At 50.3% G+C, this 9246-nt stretch overlaps 1 protein-coding gene across 6 annotated transcripts in view; it reads left to right on the top strand.

Moving 5' to 3' along the window:
* Cacna1a (calcium voltage-gated channel subunit alpha1 A) overlaps positions 1-9246 on the top strand; it is a 293753-nt gene that overhangs the window by 270467 nt on the left and 14040 nt on the right. For all 6 annotated transcript variants that reach the window (XM_029480502.1, XM_029480505.1, XM_029480504.1 and 3 more), the window contains 2 exons: positions 1107-1203; positions 4201-4306. In XM_029480502.1, the coding sequence (XP_029336362.1) occupies positions 1107-1203; positions 4201-4306 (203 nt within the window). The remainder of the gene's footprint in view (positions 1-1106; positions 1204-4200; positions 4307-9246) is intronic.

Below are 9246 nucleotides of genomic sequence, written 5' to 3' on the forward strand. Positions count from 1 at the left end.
CACACACACACACACACACACACACACACACACACAGGGTGTAATTTCTTAATTTAAAAATGGGTCTGGAGATAGAGCTCCATGGTGAAAAACACTTGAGGCCCTTGCAGAGAACCTAGGTTCAGTGTCTTAGAGTCCAGCCCCAAGGGATCTTATGACCTCTTCTGGCCTCTGTAGGCACCCACACACATGTACATAGAAAACAGTACATTTCTTATTAAAATAAAAAATGTCAAGGTCTAAGAATGTGGCTGGGTGGCAGACTCTTGCCTAGCCTATTTGAGGCCCTTAGTCCCATCTCCCACACCTGGAAAAATAAAATAAAAGCCTTCAGGGAGGTCTCACAGGCAGATCACACAGGACGGGGGGAGGGGAGCTTGCATCCTACTGATGAAGGCAAGATTGAGTTTCCCTATCTCACAGAGACTCCCAGCACACCGTGCACTAACCCACAGGAGATCACACACCTCTTAGACTCCGTGGAGTGTACCGAGGCAATACCTCTGAAGTGGCAGAACAAGGATTCTAGCTCATCCTGGGCACAGGGATGAAGGAGTGTTGGTGGGTGGGGTCCCCGGTGGTCTGTGCTCTGCTTCCATTGGTCTCAGCTGTGGAGGAGAGACCCACAGGAAGATGCAGAGAGCTATCTGTCTGTCTCTCCAGTGGCAGCAGCCCCAGACAAGCCCTCGTTGAGTTGGAGAGGCTTGGGCAAGGCATGTTGCTGGGGCTGGTTTGGGGGCCTTTTTTAACTCTTCCTTTTTGATTTTAGGTCACTACAGTGGGATGCTGTCCCTTCCTCTAGGCCACATACCCACCCACATCAGTGTAGCCTATGTAAATGCGAAAGGAAATAGATGCACAAAGGAGCCCTGGGTAGAAAGGCCACTGCCTAGAACCTCCAGCGCCCATGCCCCATAAAAACCTCTGTCCCTAAGGGCGGGTGCATAAACGTCTGTAAACGCATCAAAGCCTTTACCGTCCCAGGTTCCCACTCCTTCAAATGAGGAGGTCTCAGCCTCATCTCCCTGGTCTCACTGTGTGCTTGGGAAGCCCTGTTCATGGGAACCAACCCAGGACCTCCACTAACCCCTCTCTTCTCCTTTCAGCGGCCGCATTCACTATAAGGACATGTACAGTTTATTGCGAGTAATATCGCCCCCTCTCGGCTTAGGCAAGAAATGTCCTCATAGGGTTGCTTGCAAGGTTTGATTTCCACTAAAACCTGCTAGCATCGGTTGAATGAGTGTGGCTTGGGGTCTTCCATATATATATTTCATATATATATATTTCTCAAAAACAGAGCCATCTCTCTCTCTCTTGCATTAAACTAGCAAACTCTTAGCCTCCAGAATGCGGCCATGCAGACTCCACGACGCATGGGACACATCTCCCTGTTCCTTCTGAACATGTGCTTGCTCGTAGCTGCAGCTGCCATCCCGTGGTCTCAATGACACCCCCAAAGCAGATGCATCCCTTGGGGGAGTTGTAATTTTGCATTTCCCTCTCCCAACTCCCTCCTCCCCACTCCCTACCTCCTGAAGCCTCCAGCCCTCTTCCCAACGGCCATGCCCTGCCCTAGCTCCTCACCCAGGCCCCCTCAGAGACCAGCCTCAGCCAAACCAGACACTCGGCCCCTAAACAGTAAGACCCTGCAGCTCTGCACCTAGCTGAGCCACAGCTTGGAGCCCAAGTGGAATCTGACTGTTTCTCTTTTCTCTCTCTCTCTGCCTGCTTGTAAGCAGTGAAATAATCATTTTTAATTACCTTTTCTTCCATTTTTCTCCTCTTTTCCATTTATTTAATATATCCATTTTATTGTCCTCTGCCTCTTTCTCTATTTTTTCGGCTCGTGTGGTTTTTTTTTCTTTTTTCTTTTTTCTTTTTTTTTTTCTTCTTTTTCTGTTTCTTCTCCGCCTTTCCCCTCACCCTTTTTTGTTCTCTGCCCCACCCACCCGTCCTGTTTTTTGTTTTTGGTGCTGCCAGGGGTCGCATGCCTTACCCGGACATGTATCAGATGCTGAGACACATGTCCCCGCCCCTGGGTCTGGGGAAGAAGTGCCCGGCCAGAGTGGCTTACAAGGTAGTCTATCTTTGCCAACACCGATGTCCCAGAGCTGGGGATTTTTCGGTGGTGACTACAACACCCAACGAGTCTTCTGCCAACATTCCTCTTCTTTTTTTTCTTTTTTTCTTTTCTCGAGTAACTGAGTCATGAGCGTCCCTCGACTCTCAGCAGCGCGCTGTGTCCTTTCTGATGAGTGTCTGCGTGTTTTGAGACTCCATTATGGCCAACAAGCCACGGGGAGGGGGAGGGAGCACTACAATCCCCCTAGCACCCACAAGACCACCCTTGGGAAGCCAAATTGTATGTCTCTGCCCATCCAAAAACATGCCCCGCCCCTCCCCAGGCCCAGGCCAGACTGTGTTCTGTGCCTTGAGCCCTAGGCCCTGGCCTCCCCACCCACATCTGAAGCTGACCTCTGACTTAGGGCCCTGGAGATCTGACACCTCTCACAGCTGAGTTCCCCCCTCCCCTCCCCCCCAACCCCGCCCTGAAGTTGTCTTCCCAGCCCTGAATCATGCCACCCATCTACCCAAGATGCCCCAACATGCCTCTCCACTCCATTGTTTCAGAGCAAGCAGGAGGGCTGCAGCCGCCCCAACCCCGAACGTGGTGCACCAATCAGGCCTTGCACGCTGCCTTGGAGGGGCCTGGGGGTGGGAGGGGCGTATGCCAGCTGAGGGAGCGAGGAGATTGCTGCTCCTCTAGACTTCTGTCCTGGAATCTCCCCCGGCCCTGGAGGACATCTGCTCCCTCAGTTCATCCTCGAGATGGCCAGGGATGACCTTCAAACCCCATGCCCTAGAAGTGACTCCGTAGCCCAGCCTTCCCCTCCACCTGTATCCCCTTCTCCCTCCCGTACTACCCAAGCCCGATGTGGCAGTTTCCCTCTAAGATTTCAACCTCTCCCCACAAGTGTCCCTCTTGTCCCTCTGTCACCCCCCCCCCGCGCCCCCAGCCCCATCCTGATCTCTGGAAACCAACGTGCTCCCTGAGGCACCTTTGTGTACATTTAAAGTAGCGTATTTTCAGAACACTGCTGGGAAAGTGTGCTACAGAGAATACACTTTTTTGCTGCGCAGTCTGTGATTTCCCAGCAAAGAGCCCTTTGTGCAGTGCACATCGGCCCAAGTGTGCACACTGCCCTCCTTTCTGTTCACTGCCTCTGTCCCTGCCCCACTCCAACATCCCACTTCCTTCCCTACCCCTGGTTTACTGGCTCCCACTCTGTGAATCCCCTGGTGAGCCCCAGACTTGCCCTTAACATCTCCCCAAGCCAATGGCACATCGAAGCCCAACATTTCCCCCTCCCCAAGCCACCAAGCAAGACAGAACTCCTGTCTGGGACACAGAATTCCTTCCCTGGGCCTCAGGAATGCCCCTCGCCCCCTTTCCCTGCTACTGCACAGACAGCCATGATCCGGCGAGCCCCGACAGTCACTTCCCACGGAGCTATGAATGAGTCTCGAGATTCCGTCTGCATGTGCCCGTTTGTACCGCTCTGTGTAGGCCTCGCTGCATGTCCACCAGGGGCCTGCGTGGGGAGGTGCCTGCCGCTTCTGAGGATGGAATGGTGCGGCTGGGTGCCTACCATCTGCCCGTTCTGGGCCGAGCAGGGGGTGGGGGCGGGGAGCGGCGGCTGTGGCCGTGGACCCCACCTTGAGGCTGCTGCACGCACATGCTGCTGACATCTGCCTTCTGCTCTTTCTCTTTGGGTGGACACGAGAGGGAGCCTCTGAGAAGAACTCTGAGGCAGGGCAAGAACCTGGGGCAGGAACTCCGGACCCCTGGACCTCAAGTCCCACAGGCAGGGTTCAAAACAGAAACAAACAAATAATTGGGTTAAAAATGGTAGCAAGCCCTGGCGTCCCAGCTACTCAGGAAGCCAAGGCAGGAGGAAGACTTTGTCTTCAAAAAAAAGAAAGGATGGCAAGGTAGGGACAGCAGCTTAGAAAGCCCTGGATTCATTTGCAGCTCCGTGCAGGGGAAATGAGAAATTCTGCGCTGGCTTCGGTGACCATAGAGGGAGTTGCCCCAACTTCAGAGTTCTTCCTGGGGCTTCCTGGGTCAGGTGAATTTGGCTTGCAAGGTGCTGGTTGAGCCTGAGAATGACTGTCCTCACCCGGGGTTTTCTACAGAGACTCCTGCGGATGGACCTGCCGGTAGCAGATGACAACACAGTTCACTTCAACTCCACCCTGATGGCTCTAATCCGAACTGCCCTGGATATCAAAATTGCCAAGGGTAAGCCGCCGACCTGAGGGGGTGGGGGTGGGGTGGGGGATAGATGATGCTTTGGAGGGGGAAGCAGAAGATCAGAACTCTTCCTGGTCGGTTGTCATGGGGACCCCTGTTCTTAACTAGTTCTTCATTCTTGCATCTGGGAAAAGATTTAGTACACAGCTCAGGTGTGCCAGACACCCCTCCAACCAAAGGGATGAGAGGTTTACACGTACAAAAAAAGACCACTCCAGTCTCTGATGTAGGTGGTACCATGAGTTGTGTGGACACAGAAGGGAAAGGACCCCCAGGCTGAGAGCAGCCTGTGTGCAAAGCCCTGAGAGGTGGGAATGAAAGCAGCAAGAAGAAGGAACCGCACGGGACCCTGCTGAGCTGACCCACATCACACCGGAATGATGTCTCCTAATCCATGGAGACAACCTGGGGGAAGAGGGAGGTTAGGGCCTGCGTTAGCCTAACTTTTAATACTGTCATGAACTAGCTGGGACCAGGTGCTTTATGAAGAAGAGACAGGATGGCGAGATGGTCCAGTGAGTAAAAGCACTTGCATCCAATTCTGGCTAACCTATGACCTGAGTTCAGTTGTTAAGAGCTGTTTTCACAGCCGGGCGTGGTGGCGCACGCCTTTAATCCCAGCACTCGGGAGGCAGAGGCAGGCGGATTTCTGAGTTCGAGGCCAGCCTGGTCTACAAAGTAAGTTCCAGGACAGCCAGGGCTATACAGAGAAACCCTGTCTCGAAAAACCAAAAAAAAAAAAAAAAAAAGAGCTGTTTTCACCCATCCATGTGTACGCTGTGGCATACACAACCTGCCCCCAACACACACACACACACACACACACACTGGAATAAATGTAATTTTTAAAAATCTCCAAGAGTCCTGGTTGCTCTCTAGAGACCCCATAATCAAATTTTTCAGCCAGACAGCTCAGGTAAGGTCAGAGCCTTCTCCTCTCTGGGATCTGTAACCTTTCTTTGAGACAGAATTTTGTTTGTGTGGAGATTAGAGAAGAGAGTAAAAGGAGAGAGCAGGAGAAGCTGCAGGAGAGGAGAGACTCGTGTGGGCAGCTGAGGAGAGTTTGACTCCTCAGGCTCCGTCTTCAGAGCACCCTCTATCCCTCTCTTATCTACTTTCTGACATTCCCTCCCTCTCCTTTTTATTTTTTAAATTAATTAATTAATTTAATTATTTTGATTTTGGGAGACAGGATTTTTCTGTGTAGCCCTGGCTGTCTTGGCACTTGCTCTGTACACCAGGCTGGCCTCGAACTCAGAGATCTGCCTGCCCCTGCTTCCCGAGTGCTGGGAGTGGCGTCTGCTCCCACTTTTTAAAGGTTGATATGATCTCTATGATCCCTTCGTGTCTTCTGAATGAGCGATTTCATCATTTCTTGATGCTTTTCACCTCCAGCTAAGCGGGCTATGCAGTTCTCTCATGTTTTTCAGTTCTGTTGCTGATTTATTTCAGTGCTGGCAAAAGACTTTTAGGGATTAGTTTCAGCACTTGGGAAGCAGAGACAGGCAGATCTCTGTGAGTTTAAGGCCAGCTGGTCTACAGAGTGAGTTCCAAGACAGCCAGGGCTACACAGAGAAATAGAGAAACCCTAAAAAAAAAAAAAAAACAAACAAACAAAACAAACAAACAAACAAAAATGCCCTTTGAATTAGCAAATACTAAACAAAACCAGCAAAGATACCAAGTGACCATTTGTTTCCAACTAGTTTCTTCTCATTTGAATTTGTGTTTTAGTATCTTTTAGCATCTTTTTGTTTTGTGTCTTCTTAGTATCATTTGTTTGTTTTCCAGACAGGAATTCACATAGTCCGAGCTGAGCTTGAATTTGCTGTGTAGTTAAGGTTGACTTTGAACTTCTGATCCTCTTGCCTCCACTACCCAAGTGTTGGGATCACAAGTGTGCACAACCACACGCTGTTTATAAAGTTCTAGGGGTGAATGGACCAGGACTTGGTGTGTACCAGGCAGGCACTCTACCAACTGAACATCCCCTTCCCTCTCTTTTGTATTGCTTTATTTTTTAAACATTTTTTTAAAAGATCCACTTATTGTTATTTTATGTGTATGAATTGGTGCTTGAATGTAGGCCTGTACACCATATGTGTACCTAGTGTCAGAGGAAGTCAGTCAGGTGCCTGAGGAATTGGAGTTACAGGTAGTTGTGCGTTGCCCAGTATAGGTGTTGGGAACCAAAAGTGGGTCCTTTGCAGGAGCTTTAAGTGTGCATAACCACTGAGCAATCTGTCTGGCTCCCTCCCCTCTTTGTTTCTTCCTGAAAGTTTCACATTCTATGTTAACTGGTAGAATCTTTCTCTCTTTCTCTCTGTGTCTCTCTCTCTGTCTCTCTCTCTGTCTCTCTGTGTGTGTGTGTCTCTCTCTCTGTCTCTGTCTCTCTCTCTGTCTCTCTCTCTCTCTCTCTCTGACAGGCTCTTACTCTGCAGCCCTAGATGGCTTGGAGCTCCATCTTGTACCCCCAGGCTAGCCTTAACTCACAGAGATCCACCAAGCAGTGGTGCTGTATGCCTTTACTCTCAGTATTACAGAGAAAAAAGCAGGCAGATTTCTGTGAGATTGAGGCCAGCCTGGTCTACACAGCAAGTTCCAGAGCTACACAAAAGAACCCTATCTCAAAAAATCAAAACAACAACAAACCCCTCACAGAGATGTGACTGGTGCTGCTTCTTGAGTGCTGGCATTAAAGACATGGCCACCACATCCAGCTGGACTTTGAATCAGGTTGTCCTTGCTGCTATTGCTCATTTATTTGTCTCGGTCTCTGTGTAGCTCTGGCTATCTTAAAACTCACAGCTGGACTCGACTGGCAGAGGTCCACCTGCCTATGCCTCCTCCTGAGATTAAAGGCATGGCCACCATGCTCTGCTGGCCACTCCAGGTCTCTGTCTGAGGTCACCTCCTCTCATGGTCTTAGGTCTGTCTTTCATGCTGGTAGAAATATAAAGGGGCAAGGGGCTGGCTGGGTGGTCACCTCTGCGGTGCAGTCACAGCCAACTCTGAAAGATCCCTTCCAAGCCAGGGATTCATGTGTTGTCTTGGGCTCTTCCGTGAGGCCGCTGCCAGCTGTGGGGAATTCTCCAACACCTTCACCCTGCAGTCTTCAGGGAGCTCACAGCTCTTCTAGGTGGCATTGGCATAATGAGGCTCTCAGATGCAGTGTAAACTGAAAAGAGCAGTGAGGAAAGGCAGAATAGGTTGAGTGCTAGCGAAGGGGCTGACCTGTGACACTGACACCCAGGAACCACTTGGACACAATGGGAGGCAGCCTTACAGCTGTCCTTGTCGCCGTGGTAAATGACCCCAAGACAAGAACTTGGAGGAGACGGGGTTAACTTTGGTTCACAATTTCAGATGGATACAATCCACAGCAAGGATCCAGACAGGATCACAGGAGCAGGAGCCTGGTTAATCACATCCCCAGCCAGGAAGCTGAGAGCTTACCCAACCCCAGCAGCCTACCTTCTCTAAAAGGGTCCAGCTTGAAAAAGTTCCACAATCTACCCAAAGAGTGCCACCAGCTGGCCACCAAGTGTGCAAACATCTGGGAGTCATTCCACCCTCACACCACAACGGAGAACACCCAACAACCATGGCATAATAAACCAGCGGACTATGGCTGGAGAGAGCGCCCAGCCTTTAGGGCACTGGCTGCTCTTCCAGAGACTAGGTTTCAATTCCCAGCAACCACGTACTGACTCACAACTTCTGTAGCCCCAGTCCCAGGGGATTTGTGCCTTCTTCTGGCCTCTGTGTGGACAGACATGCAAAATACCCATACACATAAAATAAAATAAAATTTAAAACAAACAAAAAATAATAAATGCCAAGGCTTTATCTGGTAATCAAAATGACATTAGATCAAGGGTCACGGAGGAGGTGAATGATGTGGCCAGGCAGGACTGAACACGGCACAGGATAATTTGGGCTGTTGATCTGCAGCATTCCAACTCTCCCCAGTCTTGTTCATCTGTAACTGTCCAGCACAAGTTTGGCATTTTCAGGAAATTTTCGTTCATAGGGGACACACTCCAACCTACTCCATACCACAGAAAGTGAGAAGATGGGTCAGTGGGCAAAGGGGCTGTCACCAGGTCTGATGATCAGAGTCCAGCCTCCCAAAGCCATATAGTGAAAAAGAGCGAACCAACTCTGGTCACCAGGCATGTGCCACCTGCCCCTCCTGGGTAGATCAGGCTGGCTTCTGCCCCTCCTGGGTAGATCAGGCTGACCTCAGACTTAGAGATTCACCTGCCTCTGCCTCAAAAACACTAGCACTGGAGGTGTGAACCACCATTCCTGACAATTTTTATTTGTTTATTTGATATATATGGCTGTTTTGTATGGGTGTATGTCTATGCATCGTGTGTGTGCTTGATGCCTGCAGATGCTGGGAGAGGGGGCAGGTACCTTGTGTTCCTGGAGTTTGAGTTACAGGTAGTAGTAGTCTTGAGAACAGAACTTGGGTCTTTGGCAAAAGTAGTGTGTCTTTGTGACCATGGAGCCATCCCTCCAGACCTTCACTAGCTCTCTCTCTTTTTTATTAATTGTATGTATATGTGTCTTTTGTTTGCATGTATGTGGACCATCTGCATATAGAGGTCAGAAGAGGATGTCAGCTCCCCTAGGCCTGGAGTTACAGATAGTTGTGAGCTGCCATGTGGGTGCAGGAGTTGAAACCAGGTCCTCTGCAAGAGCACCAAGAGTACTTGACCACTGAGCCAGCTTGCCCAGGCCTTAGCTAGCTTCCTTGTAGTCTCAGACCACCTGCCCAGGGGATCCATCTGCCCTCAGTGGGTTGAGACCTTTTTCATAGTTGACAGTTAAAATAAACTCCCACAGACGGGGCTGGTGAGATGGCTCAGTGGGTAAGAGCACCCAACTGCTCTTCTGAAGGTCCAGAGTTCAAATCCCAG

This window comes from Mus caroli, chromosome 8 (genome assembly GCF_900094665.2).
Source record: "Mus caroli chromosome 8, CAROLI_EIJ_v1.1, whole genome shotgun sequence".
Lineage (NCBI taxonomy): Eukaryota > Metazoa > Chordata > Mammalia > Rodentia > Muridae > Mus > Mus caroli.